This window comes from Volvox carteri (genome assembly GCF_000143455.1).
Source record: "Volvox carteri f. nagariensis unplaced genomic scaffold VOLCAscaffold_9, whole genome shotgun sequence".
Taxonomy (NCBI): Eukaryota; Viridiplantae; Chlorophyta; class Chlorophyceae; order Chlamydomonadales; family Volvocaceae; genus Volvox; species Volvox carteri.
This window is the reverse complement of record NW_003307552.1, coordinates 447,799-471,418: the sequence shown is the minus strand read 5'-3', so window position 1 is coordinate 471,418 and position 23,620 is coordinate 447,799. Positions and strand designations below refer to the sequence as shown.

At 60.7% G+C, this 23,620-nt stretch overlaps 2 protein-coding genes across 2 annotated transcripts in view; both read left to right on the top strand.

Annotated features, from left to right (window-relative positions):
- VOLCADRAFT_103774 (uncharacterized protein) overlaps positions 1-4,860 on the top strand; it is a gene marked incomplete at its 3' end in the record, with an annotated part of 9,423 nt that extends 4,563 nt beyond the window's left edge. Inside the window, exons 6-11 of the mRNA XM_002948242.1 lie at positions 540-839; positions 1,316-1,468; positions 1,752-1,877; positions 2,444-3,262; positions 3,577-3,873; positions 4,324-4,860. Coding sequence (XP_002948288.1) covers positions 540-839; positions 1,316-1,468; positions 1,752-1,877; positions 2,444-3,262; positions 3,577-3,873; positions 4,324-4,860 — 2,232 coding nt within the window. The remainder of the gene's footprint in view (positions 1-539; positions 840-1,315; positions 1,469-1,751; positions 1,878-2,443; positions 3,263-3,576; positions 3,874-4,323) is intronic.
- A 996-nt stretch (positions 4,861-5,856) lies between these two features.
- On the top strand, positions 5,857-23,534 carry VOLCADRAFT_88480 (uncharacterized protein; the record flags this gene model as incomplete). Its single annotated transcript, XM_002948241.1, has 13 exons — positions 5,857-8,757; positions 9,019-9,504; positions 9,838-10,122; positions 11,050-11,447; positions 12,143-12,558; positions 13,277-13,320; positions 18,522-20,465; positions 20,772-21,032; positions 21,132-21,380; positions 21,779-22,019; positions 22,204-22,369; positions 22,600-23,452; positions 23,496-23,534. The coding sequence occupies 13 exons, from the start codon at positions 5,857-5,859 to the stop codon at positions 23,532-23,534; spliced, it is 8,283 nt and encodes a 2,760-aa protein (XP_002948287.1).
- Between the last annotated feature and the right edge of the window lie 86 nt (positions 23,535-23,620).

Genomic DNA, 23,620 nt, shown 5'->3' with positions numbered 1-23,620 from the left:
GGCCAGGGGGGGGGAGGGAGGGAGGGAGGGAGGGGGGAAACTGGGGGGAAGAGGGGCCGGCGGACCGTGGCCGAAGCATCAGGGCTCCGTGGGATGATGACGGCAGTTGCGGTGGTGGGGCTCTGCCACTATGCCATTACGGTAACACAGCCACGGATGCCTTACCCATTAACGGTAACAACCCTGTCCTGTCCCGGGTGACTGCGGGGGGGGGCAAAAGCAGTCCGCGTTTTCCACTTCCCATTTAGCTCCCAAAGGCTGCAACCCGCACCGCGGCGTAGCACACCACAACCCCCCTCGGACGCCCCGCGCCCCATATCCCGATTCCAAGCCTGCCACGTCATGCGCCACACCCTGCCCTCCCCCGGCCCCCGTAACCCCACACCGCCCCAAAACCCCTGTTTGGCCCCGCACCGCACCGCACCGCTTCCGTCCTTCCCCCTCCCCCCCTTCCTTGGCAGCAGCTTCACTCGTTCGTGGTTTGCCTTTCCCCCCTTAAACCCTCCCTTAAAACACACCCACCCACACACACCCCACAGGCCGGCGCCCCGGTCACCTCTCTGGACGCCTCCCGCACCTTCATCGTTGCTGGTACCGCCGCCGGCTACGTGCGGGTTTGGAAGCGCCAGAGCGCCGTGGACGCCACCTTCACGCAGTTCTTCGCCCCCGACCTCCAGCTGGACAGCTTGCCAGTGTACTGCGTCAAATTGGGCCCTTTGAGGGGCCAGCAGCACCCTGGGGGAGGGGGAGGAGGAGGAGGAGGGGGGGATGGAGGCGGAGGAGATGTGGTTATGGTGGTGCACACCCGGGGCAACGGTCGTGTGAGTGCATGGCGACTGGTAAGTACCGACTGCCATTGCAAACGGGCTGGCAGCCTGGGAAATATCGCGAGGTTGGGGGCGGGTGTGTGTGTGGGGGGGGAGGTTCGTATGTGTACAATCACGTAAACCCTAAGTCGTACAATACATAATCCTGCGTGTGGCAGTTTGGAGGGGTGTCATCCGGGTGGCTGGGAGCGGCGGATGGGGAGTACGGGAGAGTAAGGTTTGTGGAAATTGGTGGACTCTCTCTCCCTCTCCCTCCCTCTCCCTCCCTCCCCCATATTAGAGGGACAAACCCCGACTGGTTAACCATCGTGTTTTTCTTAAGTCCCCTGCTGCTGGTGCTTTGGAGGTAATTGGCAGCCCATGACCCTTTTTCCCTTCCTTCGCATTGCTCCTGTAAACCCCAACCCTGGACCCCTCCTCGCTCCCACACACAACGGGCCCCCCCCTCCCCCCTCCCCCCCCACACACACACTCATACCGAATTTCAGAGTGATGCCAAGATCATCGGCACCCTGGGGCGCAGTGGTCCGCCGGACAGCCCCACGGCGCTGCTGTCCGCCAACGTGCAGCACGCCTGTCTGGCCCGGGATGTGCTGCTCACGTGCTCCTGGCTGCCGGGGGCGGATCCCCTGTTGCAGTGGGTGGGTAAAGCGGACGAGGGGGGGGGGGAAAATCATGTGCAAGGAAAGGGGGCGGAGGGTTGGGGGGTATGGGAAAGGGGAGGGGGAGAGCATCGCATGCGCGCTAAAGCCAGGAAAGGGAAGAAACAAGAGTCGGCGTCTGTCGAAAGTGTGTGTGTTGGGAGGGGGGAAGTCTAAGGGCGGAAATGGGAACTTGACTTTCGAGGGTTTGCTCGATGTTGGAATCCGCAAAAGCCCTGAGTTACCCCCCCCCCCTGGCCCCCCTGGACACCTTGACCTGCAGATTCATCCTGTTCAGCGGCAGGGAGGTGAGGTACCTGGCATCTCCCACCACCTTGCCGGGCTGTCTCGGCCGCTGAGCTGCGACTACGACGGCAACATCATTGTCATGGGCTGCGAGGACGGCACGGTGGGGTGCTGGGGGGGGGGAGGTGCATCACCCCCAGTCATAGCACCAGCTGCCGCCGCCGAAATCGGTGCTGGCCGGGTGTTAGGGGTGACGGTTGGGATGTAGGGCCGCGTCAGCATCTGCATCTGCCCTGACTGGCATTGTGGTGGTCATTGTGGTGGGGGCGCCGAACGCACGGGGAGTCCGGCTCGGGTGGAGGGCATCGACCGAGACCGCGGGTGGAGCCAGACCAGCTCTCCTCTCTCTTTCCCTCTCTCGGCAAGTCCTCCTGCGCCGGCTTGCCAGTTCCTGCTTCCGGATTCGCGTCCGTTTTCCCCCTCTCCCTCTCCCCTGACCTGACCTGACCTGTCATGGGTCCTCTCCCACTGGCGTTACCAACCGCTTGGGACTGCGTCAGGAGCAGTGGGTGCTGTGGACGTGTGTGTGTGTGTGTGTGTGTGTGTCGGCACAGTTCAGCTCTTTTCCTTGCTGGGTTATTACCCTACGTAAGGGTGATTTCCCTCCTGCCCGCCCGCCCTCACTGCTGTCGCTGCCGTCCCCTCCTCTGTTGCCGTGTGGTGCTGCAGGTGTGGGTGTGGGGTTTGACGCAAAGCCAGGACACGGAGGTTGGCGGAGGCGCCGCTAGCCAGCAGCAGGAGCAGCACTCGGTACCTGACGTGTCCCACTGGCGGGGCTACCACCGCGGGGCCGTCGGGGCGGTGGCCTGCCTGCCGTACCGCGGAGGCCAGGTCGCCTCCGCTGGAGCCGACGGCTGCGTCAGGTTGTGGTCGCCGAGGGGTGAGCTGCTGGCGGTGGCGCGGCTGGGGTGGCAGGTGACGGCGCTGGCCGTGAATGAGATGGCGCTCGTCGTCGGCGGCGCCGAAGGCCAGATCCAGATTCTCGTACTGCTAACGGACGAGCAGGCGGCGACGGCGACGTCAAGGCCTACCGAAGCGGAGCGGCGGGAGGCCCAAACGCCCCCGACGGCGACTGGAGATTCCCCGGCTCAGGGGTCGGTGGTGGCGCAGTACGCCTACTGGTTCGACGCACGGTCACCTAAGGCACGGTCAGGGAGCAGAAGTGGTGGCGAAAGCGCGTCGGCAGGGTTGTGGGGGCTCGCGTCTGAGCATCCCGACGCATTTGCCGCGTTCGTGCCGCCGCGGCGACAGGTGACGGTGGCGGATCTTCAGCAGCAACGGAGTCCTATGGGTCAGGTGGGGAGCAGCGGCGGCGGCGGCGGTGGCGGCGGCAGCACCGCCGCTGAAGGGGCAGCAGGGGCATCTGACGGCGGCACCACCGCCGCTGTCACCAACGGTAGTTGCGGTGGTGGCGGGGTCCCCGGCACGGCCTCCTCTTTTAACATGCAGGCGGCTCTGAAGGGCGCGCAGCGCAGTGCTGTGGAGCAGGTAGCGGGTGCGGGTGCGCGGGCTTGGTGGCGGGTGCAGGTGGCGCGGGTGCAGGTGGTGTGGGGGGTTGGCCAGATGTTGGGGGAGAGCGTGTGTCGCATACGACGGGGTCCTCCCTCCCTCCCTGATAATTCGTCTATGCCAGGATCTCCGTCCTCGTGGACTCATGCAGGAGCTGTATGTTTTACAGACTCACATCCTCCCTATTGTAAATCGGGCCGTAGCTACTCTCCAAACAAAATCGGAACCTCCGCAAATTAACACCAAACCGCGCGCACCACCCTGTAACCCCCCGGCCCCCAACCCCCTTTCAGGCCGCAGCCCAGGCGGCCGAGGAGGAGGCGGCCAAGCGAGCCCAGCTCCGGGCAATGGGTGAGGGTCCGGGTGTGGCTCGCAGCCGGGGGCCGGTGCAGCTGGAGAGCGCCACCTCCGCCACCATGGGCCGCAAGTGCGCCAACCCCTCATGCTTGCAGCGGGAGGGGCTGCTGGCGCTCAGACAGCGGCAGCAGCAGCAGGGAACAGCAGGTGGTGGTGGTGGTGGTAATGGTAATGGGGTTTTTAAGCGCTGTGGGGCGTGCAAGAGCGCGTTTTACTGCTCGGCGCATTGCCAGGTGGGTGCAGTGGCGATGTATGTGGTATACATCGCGGGAGGGTGGGGAGGGGAGGGAGGGAGGGAAGGAGTAGGGCTGCCGGCGGGAGGGAACGGAGGGAAAGGGGGCCCTGTGGCTGTGTGGGTTCAGGGTGGGGCAGGGCAGGGTGTTGGGTGTTGGGTGAGAGCTCTGTCAGGCGGCTGCTCTGCGTCTTGGCAGCTCCGTCTTGGCAGTTCTTACGGCACAGGGACACAACTTTTGGAGCCCCTTGGCTGGGGCCCATCTAGGGCGCAGCCCTTTGCGATTCCCGCAGCTTTCAAGCTGGCAGTACAGCTTCTCTTAGTTTAGTAAATCCCTTTGTAACATATCCTTTATTATCTTGTCCTGTGACATTACATTAATCCCCTACCCTACTCTCCCTCTCCACACTCTATCTCATACACTCTGCCTCACTGCTTCACCGCCTCACAGGCCACACACTGGCGGGACGGACACAAGAAGGAGTGTGCACTGCTGGCGGAGGCGTGGCAGAGGCAGCTGCAGGAGCAGCAGGTGCAAGAACAGGAGCCGCTGCAGCAGAAGCAGCCGCAGCAGCAGACGCAGCCGCAGCGGACTAGCGATGCAGAAGACACTCGGGCAGCAGTGGACGTCGCCTGCACAGCGGTAGACCAGACAGGTTTCGACTTACGGACTGGAGCTGGTGATGCAGCCAATGACGGCAGTGGCGGCAGCGATACCGGGCCCACATCCTGCATGCATGGATGCGGCGGTGAAAAGGGGAATGTGACCGCTGAGGCGGCCGGGGCTGTAGGTGATGGTGGAGGCAAGACGGCAAGGATGGTTGCCGTGGGCGGGACAGGGGACGCAGTAGCGGCGGTGGCGGCAGCCACAGTTGTGTCAGGGGCAACAACACCAGCGGCAGTGGCGGCTGCTCCGGAACCACCAGCTTCTGTGGCCGGCCCCGTGTGGTGTTGTGCGACTGCTGACTCCTTGAACGAGCTGGACTGACAGACGATGTGCATGGGCCGACATGTAGACAGACGAACGTATGAGTGAGCCAAGCGGATGGACTACGATGCGACGTGGCACATCCCGTCATGCTGGCGGTTGTTCGCTGGCGGTCGACCCTCTGCTGCTCGCATACGAAGATGCGATTCCTCCATCTGCTATGACGGACATACAGATGAACGGATGGACAGATGCACGAGGATTACGTTCTGATTAGGTGCAGGAGGGTTGTTATATTCGAAGTTCCCCTTGGGTCCCTCCACGTTTCGATGCTTTGAAGACGCTTCCTCAGCAGCAAAGTTGCAGTAACCCCCGTACAGACATGCGCATGCATATCTCAGCCTAATGGTTCCAACCACATCCAAATCAAAAGTCATACAGCAACGTCTGCGCACTGCTGCAGCAATAATTACACCATCTAAACTCTTTTACCACCCAGCCGTTACAGCTGCACCAGCACATTCACATATCAACCAGTCGTTGAGAGGGAACGAAGGATGGTATTTCCGTATGTAATAGCTGCGGGCTGCCCGTTTCAACGGCGGCCGTTTGCTAAGCAGCTCGCAGCCATCGTAGTCGGTGGACATGTGGCGTAGACCTTCAGGAAAGCAGAGACCTTTCGCTGAGCATAAGCTGCACCAGCTCCGCAAGCTCAACCCCATATGTTGTACAAGCTCTTATGGTGGGCTCGATGTACCATAGCAACTTTATTGCGTCGCCGTCCTCCAGAGAGAGGCTGATAGAAACAGGCTGAGTCATACTGTACGGAGCGTCATAGGCAGTACATTTTTTGTTATGATGCATACATCATCGGCTATTGTGACGTGCCCTCCGTGCAGCGCGGCCACGTCTTTAATTGAATGCCAACGCAAGACATTGTCACGCTCTTACACCGACCTGACGAATGATATTATCAACGCGTTTGCTACAGCTTGGAGATATTTAAACCATGACACTTGTTACCACATACTGGAGACTTGCAAGGCGACCGCAAGGATGGCTGCATGGCGTCAACCGCTGCTGCTTCAGCCGTTTGTGCAGCTGCTGCTGGTTCATGTCCGCCTCATTCTTGCCCAGCAAACGCAGTATATTAATCCCATAGATTTTCTTGCGACCTCTTGCCTTGGTCTGGGCGACGCTACGATGCCCTCGGCATTCTGCTCGCTCGACCCCGGCAATTGGATCATCCGGTCGCCATATCCACCTGCGTTGCTATCAAAAAATATGACTACAATCACAGGCGCTGTATCCGTGCCACAATTTGCCGGTGCCGTAGATATTACCAATTACAGCACGCAGCTGTTCCTGCCGGCCAACGCTTCCGAGGCCTTGTTCCACGTCCCTCCCAACACTACGGTCACCCTGTCGAGCCTGCGTATTTTTGGTGCATTTCTGCGCGTCCCAGGGCAACCCGAGCTCCCAGCTCCCTCCGCCATCTCCATAGGCATGGGTGCACGGCTACGCCTCCTCAACCTCCAAATTTCCACTACCTGCGAGTCCGTGTTCGCATATCAACGATTTGCTTGCAGCCAGAGGATGCCTTCGCCCAATTTTAACATCGATTATGGCACCCTAACTTTCTTATCGTTCTCTTCACCCTCTCTGGATCTCGTCAATGTCACCGTCTCCTGCACACCTGGCGGCAAGTCCACGCCACCACCCTGCATCTCCGTCGTCGCTTCCAGCGGCCCCGACTTACTTCTCACGGTCGAGGGTCTACAGAGGCCACCCCTGAATGCCCAGGTGCCGATCTTCGTTTACATCTCCCGCAACTTCTCCCTCCTAACCGGTGCCAACAACGCGGCCCCCTCCGCCAGTGCCGCCGCTGACGCCGCATCCCCACCACCATCCGCATCACCCCCGCTGCCGCCTCCGCCGAGCAGCCCCAGCATCCTGCTAAAGCAAGATTGGCTCAATATTTCTGGCCCTCAAGATGCGGTCATGCAGCTGGATCTGACCGGCAGCGAGTCTCTGATCCAGCTAGATACCAACGCACGTGTCGTACTGCAGGATCTGGGCCTTATGGGTCTCCCACTGGGGCCCTCGAGCAGCTACCCCCTGGCACTGCTGCGCGTCCCCCTCTGGACGTTTGCCTTTCCGCGCCTGATGATCGGCACAATATCGAATCGGCTGACGCTGCGAAATCTGCGACTGTCGGTGACGCCGGTGGAGCTGGCGACGTTGGCGTCGGACGCGACGGCGCCGGCAACAATACCGTTGCAGCCGTCGACGGACGCCGCCACCTACGGGTTACGCCTTTGCGCGCGTGACATTGAGTTTTTCGGGGAGTCACCCAGAGATGTCCAGTTGCTGGAGGCGCCGGTGGACGATAGAGGCTCCGGAACCATGGCCGCGACCGCGGCTGGTACGGCACCGACGGGACCTTCACTGCTCATACGGGCAGCGAAATCGCTCTTCAACTCCATCATCACCTTTGACAACGTTACAATTGAACCGACCAAGCCATGGACCGGCCAACAGCTTGGCGGCGGCGGCGGCGGCAGCGGCGGCGGCGGTGGAACTGGCAGGGAGTCGTACTACGACGGCGATTGGCGTCGGGAGCCGCTGTGCCAGCTACTGCCGCTGCAGCCTGACGATGACTCGCCGCAGGAGCCGCTCGAAGTTCAACATAAACTCCTCCCTTTATTGGAATCGAATTTGTCGCCGGTGCTGTTGTCGGCCGGGCACTCCAACCGGCTGTGCGTTTTACTGCAACGCGATGCCAGCTTGCTGACGGGGCCGCCAACGCCTGGCAACCCTAAGACGTTCTCCCAGTCGCAGTCGTACATTGATGGCGCGGCGGTTTTGCTGGGCGATCCAGTACGGCCGCGGCTGCTGGACACGCGCCGTGTGGCCGCCGCCGTCAATCTGCAATTCGAAGGGGCGTCGCTGACGCTGCGCAGCTTGGTCCTCATAAACCTGGCCGCCGCCGGGCTACATCCGCTGAGTACGGCAAGTACGACGACTGCAACCAACGTGGCGGAGAAGACAGATTCTTACGCAATGGTGGGGCGGCGAAGGCTGTGGATGGCGCCGTTGACAGCGCCGTTGCCGTCGCCTCGCAGCAATGGGCCCGTCGCCCCGCAGAGCGGCTGCGGCCGCCGCCGCCGCAGGGTGCAGTACGAGCAGCAGCCGCCACCGCTGCCACCGCCGCCACCACCGCCACCGCTGCCAGAGCCGCTTTCATCTCCAAGCCAGAGTATCAGAGCACCTGCTGGTACGGACCCCACTGCCGGCCTACCAGCCGGCCTGGCCAACTTCACGTCGTGTCTGTGGCTGTTGGACACCCCTCGCAACGCCAACATCGGCCCCCTCAGCCGCGGCCGCCTGGACTCCGTGGTCCTGGTGCTGCCGCGTGCGGAGGTGCAGCTGTTCGCCTGGCTCACCACCCACAACGATACGGCGGCGGTGACGGATCCCCAAGTGGCGCGGCAGCTACGGGATATGCTCGATCGCTCTGTCGTAGATGGCGTTACCGCTGGCGGCGCCGCCGCTGCCGCTGGCGGCGGCGGCGGCGGCAAGTTGAGCGTCACGTTCAAGATCCTGTACTGGTGCGGTCTGACTGGACGCAACGTGACTTTGGCCGCGGCGTGGCGGTGGGACGGCGGCGCCTCTCCGTCGGCGGCGCAGACCGTGTTGGATGACCTCATGGAACCGCTGAGGGACTTGACGCTGCCGGTGCTGTACACTGCTGACGCCACCGCTGCTCCATCGCCGCAGTCGCCGACGGTGGCATGTGGGGTGGCGGTGACGATTGATGCGGCGGCGGCGGCGGCGGCAGGGGGCTGCCCGCCTGCGCATAACGTATCTGGCGCCGCCCCACCCGCTGCGCGAGAAACCTCTCCTTCTGGAGTGACGGGCAGCAGCGCCCTCGAACCACGGGTCGTTATCGTGGCGGTGGTTTGCAGTTCAATCGCTGGGTTGCTGGCGGCACTACTGACCTGCGTCGCTGTAATGATCTGTGTACGATGGCGGCGACGGCAGTGCCGCAAACGCAGGGCGGCGGCGGCGGCGGCGTCACCGGCCCCGCAACAGCGGCAGCAGCAGATTGCAGTACAAAAGCCATTAAGCAAATCCCGTAACGGCGGCTTGCACGGCTCGGCGCCTCCGTCGTCAACATGTGCTCCAGCCCTGGCGGGAGCGCCTTACGCCGCTCAGTCCTCGACGCTGGCGACTGGCGAAGAGAAGTCGGTAATGGCGGCGGCGGCGGCAATGGCGGCGGCCGCCAAGCAACAGCAGCAGCTACTGGTGGGCCAAATCGCCGTGGCACTTCACACGCGAATGATACGAATGCGAGACGCCGTCATTGAGGCTGACGGCGGCAGTGACGGCGCCGCCGTCGGTGCCGTACAGGTCATCGTCCCCTCAGATCTAGATCAGAAATTCCCCTGGCTGGCGGGTACGAGCCTGTCCGACACCGGCGTGGGGTGTTTGGCTCTCGAAGGTCCGTCGACGGCGGCCGTACAGTCGTTGCCAGTCAAAGCTCCTGCCGCCGCCACCGTCGTCGCCTCCCCCGCCACCTCCGAGATCGGGATGCTGACAGTGACCGGCGAGCTGGGACGCGGCGCTCAAGGCACTGTTTACCGGGGCCGTTGGAAAGGCATTGAGGTGGCGGTGAAGAGCCTGCTGCTGCACCCCGCAACGGTGCGGAGGGGGGGCTCAAGCGTTGGTGACTGCGAGGGCGGTTGTTGCGGTCGTGATGATGATGGTGATGATGATGTGCTCGGATGCTTCGGTCCAACTCTGTTAGGGGTTTGAGGTTGGCGGGGACATCACGCCACAACCCCTACAAATCCTTAACACCACCACCAGCAACAGCAACAGCACTATCACCACCACCACTACTCGCCCTCCGTTTGCATGTCGTCCGCCAGTAACAAATTACCCGCCTGCACTGCTGCTGCTGCTGCTGCTGCTGTACACTAACCAACATGCCAACGAACCCAAACCCCGAACACCTTACCCTCACGCCTTCAGCCGGCGGCGGTTCAGCGAGGTACCGGCGGCAGCCGTGGCGCCGCCGCCTCCGCCGCTGTTCCCCCGTGGGCGGGTTCCGCCGCCCCCGTCGATCTGGCCCACCACCGCGCCCTGCGTGAGGCCGCTCTGAGTGTGGCCGCCTCCCAGCACCCCAATGTGGTGGCCACGTACCACGTGGACGTGAGCCCCCTGGGGGACCTGGAGGGGGAGGCGGGTGGGGGCGTGGCGTCGTACTCCTCGCCGTACTGGGGGGCCTGCTGCTGGAAGGTCACCCTCATTTCTCAGGTGGGGGTTTGGGGTGGGGGGATGGAGGGGGGTTGGTCCTTAGGGGCCCGGGGGTGATGGGAGGGGAGGTTTGTGTATGTATGTATGTATGTGTGTATGTATGTATGTATGTGTGTGTGTATATTTACGTGAGGGGTTGGGTTTGCCGGTAGCTGTGTTCTCTCCGCTGTGACTTGNGGGTTGTGAAGGGCGGTTTCTCTGCTGCCGGGTTAGCTTTCCTTTCTACCCACTCGTTAGTGTGCTGCGACCGTTAGTCGCCGACCGACCAACCACCTGCTGCAACTGCCCAACCTCCCCCCCTCCCCTCCCTTCCCCTCCCCCCCTTCCCCCCCTCCCTTGAACCCCCCACGCGAGGGACAGCTCTGCGATGGCGGCAGCCTTCGCAGTGCGCTGTCCTCCGGGCTACTGGCGGACTGGAGCTCTTCCGCCGCCGCCGTTGGCAGAGTGGGGGGGGGATCAGAGCCAGCAGCAGCAGCTGCAGCCGCCGCGGAGCCGATGTTACCCCCGGATGTAGCCGTTACAGCCGTTACGGTCGATTCCGGTGCTCAGGGCGCAGCTGCTGGGGTTTCTACCGCCGACGTAACGCCAACAAGGGCTGTCGGCCTCGGGCTCTCGATGGATGGTACGGCGGCGGTGGCGCCGCCGTCGCCGCCGTCGCATCAGCAACATCAGCAGCAGCAGCTACAGCCGCAAGTTCTGCTGCTTCTGGCGCTGGACGTTGCTTCAGGGTTGGCACAGCTCCATAGTGCCAGTATCGTACACGGCGACATCAGCAGCAGCAACGTGCTGCTGACGTCATTGTCGGGCAGTGGGCATGGCAGCGGAGTTGTCGGCGGCGGCAGCAGCAACTACTGCAGCAGCGGCGGGGGCGCCGCCGCCGCCGCCGCCGCCGCCGCCTTCCTCTCCGCCGGCACTGGTGTCACCCAGTCTATCAGCGGTGATCCTTGCAGCCTCACTTCCAAAAACTGTACGACAGGCAGCGCCGCCGCTGCCGTCGCACCCGGCGGCGACGGTGGCGGCGGCGGCGGCGGCAGCGTTGATTGTACGCTGCTCAAACCAGAACAAATTCACACCGGAGACGATTGGCTGAGCAACTCATCTGACGCATTGGCGCTCCTGGTGGAGTTGCCGTACCAGAGGGTACGGCGCGCAAGGTACGTCAAAAGTGCGGCAAACGACTCGGTGGGCATGGCGGCGGCGGTGACGGCGGCGCCGGCGGCGGCGTCGACGGGAGTGGGGCGGTACGGCTACGTGGCCAAGCTATGCGATTTTGGCTTGGCGGAGGTGATGCCGCCGGGGCAGTCGTACATCTCCACGCCTTGCAGGTGTGTGTTTACATGGCGTGGGGGCAGCTTAGGGCCGTGCGTCCGAGGACGATAAGGGGACGGGAAGAAATGGACCCTGTAGAAGGCAGCAGTTTGGCCCGAGGACGGGGCGGGCCCCGCGGCCCTTAGCCGCACACAGCCGCTAACAGCTGCGGAAGGGACCAGACAAGCTTTTGCTCCTAAGTCCATAAGTCCATATCCCGCGTAACTCAAAAATGATTGAGGACACAGAAACATGATCTCGTTACGCCTCCCGTAGTTCGTGTTCTTTATACAAACTTTTATTAAAAAGCTTATATGGCGATGGAGAGTCATTGATATGTACGGGTCAATGTTCGGGGCTCTGTGCGGCGGCTGGAAGGACGGTACGGTACACGCGTGGGGAAGTACATGGTAGGGAAGTACATGGTGGGGAAGTACGGCGTGTTTGGAGAAGCGTGTTTGGGGTTGTGTGTGTGGGGGGGGAAGTGGGGTAAAGGTAAAGCCACGGGGGTCCACTTTCCATACCCTCTCTTTTAACTGCCTTTAGCTTCGTCCTCCCCCCCCCCTACTGGTCAGTTCTGCTTCTTGTACACTCTTTCCTTGGCATCAGCTTCACTTACTCGCGGTGGTTCGTCTTACCCCCTCCTCCCCTCTGCATATGCATATGCATACACACCCTGCCTTCCTTCATGGCATGTGTCTCTTCCCTACAGACGCTCCGGCCTCTACACGGCCCCGGAGGTAGCTTTGGAGGGGCGCATAGGGCCCGCAAGTGATGTGTATTCATGGGCCGTACTGTGCTGGGAGATGGCCATGGGCATGCCGCTGCCAGCGGCGCTGGCGGCGCCGTCAGGCGCTTCCGTACGCGCCTGGCTAGCTGCCGCTGACGCCACACTGCCAGCGTCACACTGCCAGCATCACAGCCGCGAAATCGTCGACGGCGCCGCTGATGACGCTGGTGACGACGTACCGGCGGCGTCAGCGAGTGCGCTGCCGCCGTCGCTCCTGACGTGGCCTCCCCATGTGCCGCACGCGCTGGCGGTGCTGGTCGGGGAGTGCCTGACGGCCGATCCGGCGACTAGGCCCACCGCGAAGGATGTCGTACAGCGGCTGGAGCACATCATAACCAGTATGTAGGGCCCCCATCACGGGAGCTGGGTCAGGGGGGTTGGGGTGGGGGGGGGTGGGGGGGAGAGGTCCGGCATGGTGACCGCGCGCTTTTGTCACGGGCCTCTCGACCGATTGGGGGGCTGATGGTGATCTTTCCTGGTGATGTTTCCTTGGACGGGGGTTGCAGTCCCTTTCCTGTCTTGGGTTCCTTTGTATCGTGTCATAATTATTGGATACTAGTATTACCTGCTTTCTTTTTGAGCGATAGGGTGTAACGTTTTTCTTTTTATGCGTTTTTACAACAAAATCTTGTGCTATTGCCCCCGTTGTTACACCTTATTGAGGCATTGGGTGAAGTAACGCGACTCCAGAAGATATCTAACACACATTCAAACAGACACACATGCGCTTAATGATTTTGAGTGCATAAGTTTCAAGGGATCTCAGCGTTCTCGCTTATTTGGGCCGCAGTTTGGGATCAGGTTGGGACGGAGGATTCGGGACCATTGCAATCATTTAATAATTGAGATTTGCTTCGGTCTCTGTTGACGGAGTAGTGGTAGTTTTGGAGTTATGTTGTTGTGCTCCGTCATCTCATTAATGTTGGCTACTGCTCTTTCCCCACCCACCCCCGGGGGGGGGCTTGTGGGGACCCCCTGGTGGTGTGTTTCTCCTGTGTCTGTTGGGTTTCTCTCTCCCCCCTTTTTCCCCCCTCACCACCACTGGCCGTCATCGAGGGGGCTTCAGGTTTCGTTGGGTAGCAGGTTGTGTGGGCGGTCGTGTGCGTGCATTGCATTGCAGCGCAGCGCAGCAGGGCAGGGCATGGGAATGGGATTTGGCGGACACATACATTAATACGTACATACATATATACGCACACGCATGTACATTTGGGAATTGCGCGTCGTACGCACGCGCCCGCACGTGAATTTGTTTACGCACGGTCGACAGTTAGTTGGACAGTTAGCAGTTGGTCAGTTGTTAACTAATCAGTCAGGTAAGGCATGCTGGCGGATTGTGCAAATTTCGGCGCCTGGCCGGTCTACCTCTGTCATGATGGTGCGTGTTGGGCCTCAGCTAAGAAGGATAGAGCAGTGAGATGGACAGACAAACAAACAGACAGACAGACGTCGCGGATACCTCTACCACGTTCGTAGCCTCATGTCTGGGGGGGGGGAGGAGGTCTGTCTGCAACATCCCGACGTAATCCCCCACGTGATGCGTATATCATCATAGCATGCAGGGGCCGGAGGATACGCATAGTTTTTCATGGCATGGCATGGCATGGCATGGCATGGGCCGCATCGCGTCATGTGGCGGCCTCCGTGGGCGTTATTGTTGTTGTTATTGTTACAGTTGTTACCGTTAGCAAGGTAACGGTCGGCTTGGGTATGAGTAGTGTGGTAGTAATTGTCGTTATTGTCGTTGTGTGCCTGCACATGAATAGGGTTGGTCGGAAGTTTAGGTTTAGAAAATAATTTAGATGCCATCTAATTATATTTCTATATAGATTTTAGATGAGGCCATCTAAACCCTTTAGGTGGGCATCTAAACGTATCTAGTCCATCTAATGCCTATCTAAAGGCCGGTGACCGGATCCAGACCGTTCAAACGTGTTGAAGGTAACTTTAGTGTCATATCCTTGCTCCGCTCTATTACATACACAAATAGACGTAAAAATACACAATGGCAGAACCAGGACCCCAAAAGCCGATCACATACAAATACAACCACCAGACTTTCGACGCGCCACAGTACGCAGCTAAGCCCGACAGCTTTGCATCCCAATGCGGGCGTGTCCCGCATGTTGGCATGTGTACTTTGGTGGTTCCGTTTGCGGTTGGGCCGACGGTTGGGCCGCGGGGCGCCTAATTACACCCCGTGGCGCCATCCGACACGCGTCTGTAGAGCGCCCATAGGGGTTCGCCGTGTTCCCAGTGTCGAGCGGCCCAAAAAATTATTGGAAAATCCAGGAAAAGATAAAGCCGCATCGTGTGCAAAATTTCAGGTCAAAATTCCACCGTTTAGGCAGTTTTCCGTTTGGCCATCTAAAGATTTACCTAATTAGATTAGGTATCTAATTAGATTTCTAATTAGATACTTTTTCCATCTAAAGATTTTGCCAACCCTACACATGAATTTGTACGGCGACCCAGTTTGAGGTACAGCGGTTGGTGTATGTATGTATGTTGTTACAGGGTGGCTAACTTCGCCAGCAGCCCCCTTTCCCGGGGCAGTCCCTGCTCTCCCCTGCTAGAGGGGCACCCTAATCCGTCACCCCATCCGACTTCAGAATGTATTCGTTGGGTTCGGCAACTCACCACCAGCATCCAACCAAATCTAGCGGATCAACGGCGCATCAACTTAGTTCCTGGTCAGCTCGCAAGTCGGTATTATCACGTCCTAAATCGTCCATATGATGGGGGGGCTACCTCCCATTTCAACACTCTTCAAACACCCGAGGAGCCGGCAGGCGGATTTGAATCCGGGTCGGCCGGGAGCAGAAGTCAGGCCTTATGTGTATATGACGTGTGAAACAGGGGGGTATAGTTCGCCCGTGGCAGCTACCCTGCGAAATCCTGCCTTCCCCGGCATTTCGGGGCACCCTCATCCAGTCACCCTAGTCAACTTCTCAGTGGATCGCTCAGGTTCCGCACCCCACCAGCATCCAACGGAATCCGCCGGGTCGACAGCGGCCCTTAACCCTCGCGGGTTAACTTAATCCCAGGTCACCACCGTCACCACCATCGGAAGAACATTGACCCTAATGGGTATCGATCCCGGGATCTCCCGGGGGCAATGGTTGCGCCTTACCAGTAGTGCCAAACCCTGTATGTATGTATGTATGTATGTATGTATGTATGTATGTATGTATGTATGTATGTATGTATGTATGTATGTATGTATGTATGTATGTATGTATGTATGTATGTATGTATGTATGTATGTATGTATGTATGTATGTATGTATGTATGTAGGGTATGTATGTAGGGTATGTATGTAGGGTGTATGTAGGGTGTATGTATGTGCTCAGGGAGTGCACGTGTTCCCCTTGAATGTTGCGTCGCGATGTTCGGCACCATCGCACCATCATATGTTCCAGCTCGCTTTAAAATGTTTTAAGGGCTTGCGCCGCCTAGCGAACATACGGCATCCGTACGGCACGGTACGGCCGGCATCCGTAAGGTACGACTCCGCCCACATGCTTGATAAAATCTTTGCGTTCATTGTGGATGGCATACTGTTTGTGTCTAGGGTTGTAATGGCGCGTACTATTGGGGGTCTTGCGCGGCTGGATGTGATTCAACGGCTTGTAACGGTTGACCGATGACTCCATGTGCGGGGGATGCTCGCGCCTTGAAAGCCCCACGAATGGCTTTGATGCAAAGATGCGACGGGTCATTTGTTAAATTATTTAGCTGTTCATCGCGGTTCTCAGGTGCTCGGACCTCAGTTCCTGGCTTGGTAGCATTTGCTCGGACTTCAAAACCAAAAGGCACAAAGCATGAAAGGAACAAATGTCGAGAATATGTATGACTGATCAATACAAACCAACATCGCTGGCGACTTATTGCCTGAGAATGTGTTGGAACTGAATCAAACGGATCACCATTTTTTTATACATGGAGTCGCCGGCGACGGCGACTGCGACGTGGCGTGCAATGCGGTGGAATCTGTGCCGAGCCTCTCAGCGCAATTGAATAGACCGCTGGGAGTTCGTCCAGCAAAGAGCCCTGGTGCCTGGACGCTGCCATGAAAGATCTGGTAGATCGCGCCAACACTTGAAGTAATTTGAGCGGCCGTGACGGAATGACAAGGAGGTTGTACATGCACGTTGGCTCATTATAGTCTAGAAGGCGAGCGTGACCTCCTTTCCCTGCAGCGAGGCGCGTTGAAAAGTCCCGCCAAGTAAGGCAGCGGTGGGCAGGCGGCCATGTTACGTTGGAATCCAAAAGGATGGACAGTGCATGTGCGCATGTGTCAGATACTGTTGAAGAATATTTCGTAATCCTCTGCGTCTTATTCCGCTCATGGACTGACTAGAGGGGCTCTCCGCCTACGGCGAGGATTCGTGTACATTGTTAGTAGTGACTGCATGCTCGGTGATGACTGGATGCTGCATGCTGTTACTAACATGCTTGAGGCAATTTGGGGCCGCGTACCTGCGCCCCACTGACGTGCTTGCAGCAATCTCGGCACATAATGTTGTCAACTTGCATCCTCTTGCCTTTGGAAAGGTCAACGATGGTAGAAGAACACATAGAAACAAAACAATGTATAGACGATGCCCTTCGCATGACAAGCAAGGGCCCCGGAAATACTGCGATAATGAGCCGACCAAGGTGTAAATTCGTTAAGCGAAATGGCCACGTCAGGGCGCGTGGAGCCTTGTATCAGCAGTCTCACCAGTCACGCCACGGCTGCCGGCGCTCACATCATCGCGTCGGTTTTCTCTTTCGTTTCTTGTGCGTATGTGAGAGGTTGCGATCTACATCGGGAAGTTTTTAGTGTTCGCGGGAAGAGTTTGAGCTGTCAGCGGGAAACTTTCGAAAGACGGCAGGAAGTAAGCTTGTGCGCTCGCTAACTGGGAGACCCGGCACGTTGCTCTAAGGCGCTGCGTGCTGGGGAGGACGATGATGGTCCACCACGTAACCGGACTAATAACGATTTACCGTCCATGGGCTCCCCGGCTTTTACGGACACCCGTGCGGAACTTGTAACTTGATAACGCTGCTAGGCTCTGCTGTATGCTGCCTGGCTGACCAGCTTTCGTGTGATCCCCAGTCGTTTACGCTCTGTGGCAGGGTTTGCTTTGAATAGCAGTTGTCTTCATGCAAGCCTTTGACTGAACCTGGCCTTTCCAAATGGTCCAAATCTCGCTTAAACCTTTTTCATTCTTCTTCTTTACATCCATCTGAACCGATTTGCGATTTGCTTAGGTCATCCAATTGAACCAAGGACTCTCCGTAGGTTATCTGCTGAACGTGTTGTTTGACAGCTCGGTGGTTTACTCCGTCGTATGTGTTGTCAAGAAATGCCTTTTGGTGCTGTGCTAGTACCCTTAGACACAATTCAACCATATCAGAACCCGCCTCGCAGAATGTTCAGAAGAAATACCTTTTTGGCTGCCAGCTGCTTCACTGATGCGCACACTTGGCCCAGGTTGCCGTGACGTCAGTTCACACGAGGTGAAGCCAGCCGCTCGATATGCTGCTGACGTGTTACGTCAAATGGCCGAGATGACAGGCGGTTCCTTGTTTTGGCTGTGACAGCACGCGCTTTGGACAAGTCCGCGCCCTTCAGCTGATGCGCTGCGTTTCTCACATTGCTGAGTTAACCACCTCTAACATCATGAAAAAATAATCGAAATCATCATTTTGATCATTATGAAGGGAGGCTTTCGCATGACTGCTAGCGATGGTGACGATGAACGCGATCGGCCATCCGCTCACCGCCCAAGCACACGCGCCTTTTTGAGCCGCCTGTACCCAACCTCCGCACCACCGCTCTTCATGACAAGTGATAGCAGAAACAACCACCAACGGAAATCCGACACATCAAAAGCTGGGTCTTGTCGCGCTTCTCGGGCAGCGACCGACGATTCCAAGGGACATTTTGTCGAAGGGCCCAAAGCAGCTCCAGCCGACGCGGCGGGACGTGTAGGGGCAGCGGAGGCTCCGCCAGGCTCCGCCGCCGTGGCCGGTGCGTCAGCAGCGCCTGCCGTACCTTTAAGGGTAGTAAGGGCCGGCGCGAATCCATCAAGGCAAAGCTCGCCGCAGCGGCGCCGTCAGCTGTCCGCCGCCGCCGCCGCCGCCGCCTCACTGACGGCACCGTCAGCAGCGCCGTCTCAGTCCAGTGCCGGCGCCTATTCCGAATCCCACCATCATTACCAAGATCAACAGCAACAACATCATCGACCCATTTCGTGTACGGCAGAGCCTCCGCCGCCGCCACATCCACCGCCGCCGCCGCCGCCCCAGCAGCAGCAGGCGCAATTGCAATCGCAATCGCAACCATCACCACCACCACCACCACAACAGCGCGATTCTTTGCAGGCAGGGCTCTTTGAGAATCACCGCTACCATCATTACCGCCAGAAGCAGCGCCAGCAGCAGCAGCAGCTACAATCACCGCCGCCGTCGCCGCCGCCACAACAACAACAGCAGCAGCAGCAGCAGCAGCTGGCGGAGAAAAGCAACATGGGAACGGGTGGTGGTGTGCATCCGCGGCAGGTGGACACGCCTCATATCGTACGTGACGGCGACCGCACTGGTTTCCTTCATGGGGCTGTAGGTGGCTGTAGCAGCAACTACGACACGGAGCAGCCAGCCTGCTACAACCATGAGACTGCCGTGCTTACGCACAGCCCTACCGCCGCTGGCGGCTGCGCCGTGGATTTCCCTACTGGCGGCGGTAGTGGCGGTAGTGGCGGCGGCGCTGCGGCGTCTGGCGACGGCGCTGGCTACAGCCTCAAGTCCAGGGTTCAGCACATGCAGCAGGATGGTGGCGGCGGCAGCGGCGGTGCGGGTACGGCAGCGATGGCGAGGCTAAAGGGGCAATCGGGTGCCGTGCAGGAGGTGGGTAGGCATGAGGCACCGGAGGGTCGCGGCACTGGCTGTGGTTTCGGAGTGGTGAGCAAAATGGGTGCCCTCGTCGCCGGCGGCGGCAACGATGGCAGCGGCGGCGGTGGCGGCGCCGCCGCCACCGTCGGTGGTGTAGCTGGTGGCGGCGACGGCGTTGCGGGGCAACGTTGCTTCCCTGGTGCTGCAAAAAGTGGCGTCGCATGGCCGACGGGACCGGCGCGACCCGCGGGTCATGAGGACAGCGGCACTTTGCCCAGGAAGGAAGTTGTGCGTCGTACGTTGTGTAGCAACATCATCGAATGCTCACTCGCGCGGCATGTGGGTAGCGTCACGGGCGAGCGGCAGCCGGCAGCCGTCCCCCGGAACGCCGTCCGCGGTACGGCGGATGGCACTGAGCTCGTAATGTCCCCCGCAACAACCACCGTCGGCGCCGCCGCTAACGGCGTTGTACATGCCTGCGATATCGCACAAGCACCGAACGCCCATGTGCGCTACCTCGGCGGGCAGGTACGAACGGCGGCGGCGACGGCGGCTTCGGATGACGCGCTTCGACGGCTCGCTGTGGCGGCGGCGGCGCAGGCCGACGCTGACGCCGACGACGGCGACGACGACGGCGACGCCGAGACGGACATTGAGTTGGAGACAACGTCAAGAGGGGAATCTGGGAAACGACGGGCGGCGTCCGCCGTTGGAGCGCCGCCCGTTGGACCGGTGGGCGCTGAGGATTGTGGAGTGCTCCTAATTAGGGAAGAGGCGCGCGGCATGGTGGCGGGAAGCGGGCTGGGCCAGCTGAATGAAAGACCCACGGGTCAGCCTCCATCGTCTGCTCAGATTATGTCCGCAGTCGACCCGGATGACCCGAACCTGGCGGCGATTGTGGCGGCGCTACAGGTGGCGGCAAGTGTGTCGCCGGCTGCCGTACGGCAACTGCTGCCGCCGCCGCTGCCGTCGCCGCAAGAGCAGTTACAGCAGGCGCATAAACGAATGGAGAAGGCGGAGGAAGAGGAGGAAGAGGAAGCGGCTGGCAGCGGCGGCGGGAGTCCCGGGGCCCTGGTAGCGGAGGAGCCGCCAAGAGGGCTTACCAAACGGGGCTTATGCGACTTCAACGGCAGCGCCGCCACCACCATGCCAGCTGACGCGCCAGCCGCCGCTACAATGACCAGTCGGCGGCGGCGGCGCCAAGGGACACCCGGCGGAGGCGACGCCTCGCCGGCAGCACCGCCGCCGACGGGTCGGCGTACCGCCGCGGCAGCCTCCGCGACCCCTACGCCGTACATGAGGGCTGGCGGCGGGCAGGAGCCCTCCGTAGTAGCGCTACTGCCGTCGGCGGCGACAACCGCAGTGATGCAGCTACACACACCCCTTCTACTACCACAGCAATCGCCGCCGCCGCCGCCCCCGCCACCGTCATCATCACCACCGTCGCTGCAAAGCGCTCAGCTACCCCCCACCTCGAGGTTGCCGCTGCCGCCGCTGGACGGAGAACGTCCGTCTCAGGCACTGCCGCCCATGCAACAGCGAACCACAGAAGTGCAACAGCTGCAGCAGGGCCCTATGTCCTGGCCAAACGCTGCTACCGTGCCGTACAATCCTTGGGACACCCGTGCTGCGGTCAACGCCGCCGCCGGTGCTGTGTTTTCAAAGCAGCTGGCGTCGGTCGCACGGCGGCCATCGCCGACGTTGGAGCCGCCGCTGCCGCTACCCCTTCCCATTGCGTCAACGACCGCCGCCGCCGTCACCACCGTCGCCAACCATACTCTGGTAAACGGCCGTCAGGGACCCTCTGACGATGCCGACGGCGGTGGCGCCGCTAGAACGGGTCGTCGTACCATGCCGCCAGACCTCCGCTTTGCCGGCGACGCCGCCGCGCCGGCGTCGCCGTTGATATTCCCCGGACCTCTCCCTGGGGTTGCGGCAGCTGGCGGCGGCGGCGGCGGCGGCGGCAACGGCAGCGGCAGCAGCAGCGGCTGCCATGACAACGGTCAGCCGTTGTCCGTTCCGCTGCAGTTGGAGAGACAGAGCTACCCAGGGCAGCAGCAGCCTAGGTTGGCGCCGCTGCCGCCGCCAGCTGCCGCCGCCGCCGCGGCGGCTGCTGCTGCTGCGGCCAATGCGGCGGCGGCGGCAGCCTCTGCTTCGGAGCAGCACCGGCTGTTGGGCTGCCTGGGCCGCCTGTGTAGCCAGGTGCAGGATCTGGCGAGGCTGAGTACGGCACATGCTCGTCATGCCGTAGCCCTGATGGCACCCGTGGTGGTGCAGGTGGGCTGCAGGTGGTCGGTTAGTAAGGAACTGTTGTCCTGTCTAGGCACCTAGGCAACCATGAACGATTATTGCTGCACCGCTTTGGGAATCTGAGGCACATGAAGGTACATGAAGGCGCAAAACCTTAAAATCCTAAAACGTTTAAACCCTAAAACCTGAATTTTGTAATCCGAACATGAGGAAGGGCGTTAGTCGGGTCACGTAGAGTAGCGGAGATCTTGCGGGATATCTGTATGTGTGTATGTGTATGCGACACAGGTTTAGGGCTGGGAAGGAGAGCCGTTGTGGAAGGCTTGCCAGGGCATGAGCATGCGGTGACGAGGCTGTACTGCAAAATACACTGCACACAATCCCCATGGCGCCCCCGCCGTGCAACCCCCACCCCCTTCCCCCAGGTGCAACTGGCGGTGGCGGTGGCGGCGGCGCCCTCCCTCCTCAGCTCCCTGTGCCGACCGCCGCCGCCACCATCACTCTTGCACCTGCAGCCGCCGCAGCAGCCGCAGTCACTGCCACAAGAGCTGCTCGTGCAGCAGAAACAGCAGCAGCAGCACCTAGGCCATGATGAGCCACCGCCGCCGCCGCCGCCGCAGCAGCAGCAGCAACAGCAACAGCAGCAGATGCAGAGCCCTTACCCAGGTCTACAACACCAACAACATCAACATCAACACCAGCCACAGCAACAGCAGCGGCTGCTACTGCTACAGAATCTGCGGCTCCCCCCCCCTCCCCCCCCTCCGCACCCCCAAGATGAGGCCCAGGGGTTCACACCCCCCCGCCACCACCACCCCCCCCGGGGGGTACCTCGCCAACCTACCAACAGCCCGATGCCGCAGCAACAACATCTGCAGCACCAACACCAACACCAACACCAACACCAACACCAACACCAACACCACCAGCAGCAGCAGCAGCAGCAGCAACAACAACAACAGTTACCACCGCTACGGCCCCTCCCGCCCGCCACACTACTGCCACCAAACCACAAGGTACCGCAGCAGCTCCAACAGCAACAGCAGCAACATAACGGGCTAGTGCTGCAGCACCAACAGCAGCCTGTACCGCCACCGACGCCGCTACAGCTACAACAGCAACTGCAGCAGCAGCAGCAGCAGCAGCAGCTACAGCAGCAGACGCACATGCTGGGGAAGCTGCGCACCAACGCCATGTCGACAGGTCATTATGTCGTACCCCGCAATGATACCCCCAATTCGTTGAGTCCCCTTCGGAACGGCACTGGAAGCCCCAGCGGGGGCCAACACGTAATGTACGGCATCTATGACAGTGTTGCCGCGGGATCGGAAGCTGCCGGTACCTTTAACCCGCACGTCCCCAGCGGCGGCGGCGGCGGGGCTAGGGCTTTCCTTTCCACTGCAGCGACGAGCAATACGGCAGCAGCGGCGGCGGCGGCAACAGCAGCTCCGCCGCACGCGCCGTCGTCGTACGGCAACTACGATGATGTTGGCGCGGTCTCTCGTGCCGAAGCGCGGGAGGTGCAGAGCAGGGATGGCCTGGCGGCGGCGGCGGCGGCGGCTACGGCGGCGGCGGCGGCAGTGGCGGCGGCACCTGTAGCATCGAGAGAATGCCGAGATGACGCGACTAAGGAAGACGCGGACGCGGACGCGGCGACAGACGGACAGACGGCGATGGAGGCGAGCACGGACACAGATCGCCCTGGTTTGAAACGTAAGGCCCCCAGCGACGACTTCGAAGGTGGGTTACATCATCCGGCGATACGGAGGTCGCGGAATGCGAACGGGAGGATCTGGGGCCCATTCGACCCGCGTGCCGTGTCCGATGGCGACGGCGGCGGCAGCGGCGCAGCCGCAGCCAGCGGCGGTAGCACGGGCGACGGCGCCGCCGCAGCCGCAACATGCTCCAGGGATAGCGTTAAGCCGCCGCTGCTGCCGGCGCCTCCGCACCAGCACCAGCAACAGCAGCAACAGCAGCAGCGGCCGAAGCCCGGGGAAGCCGCAATGGCGGCGCCGCCACCGGGTCGCTCACATTGTACGGGTGCCGCGCTGGCGGCAGGAGCCGCTGACGTGGGTAAGACGGCGTCCTCCCCAACCGAAGTGAGATGCAGTACATTGCCCGCCGCTGGGCCCGATGGTGCAGCAGGTTCCGGAGCTGGTGGTCCTCGGAGCGCCGTGTTGATTGGGGGAGGAGAAGGAGGCGGTGGCGGATCGCCCGAGAGCGACGCACAAAGAGATGGCGACAACGAGGATGAGGACACCGGGGCG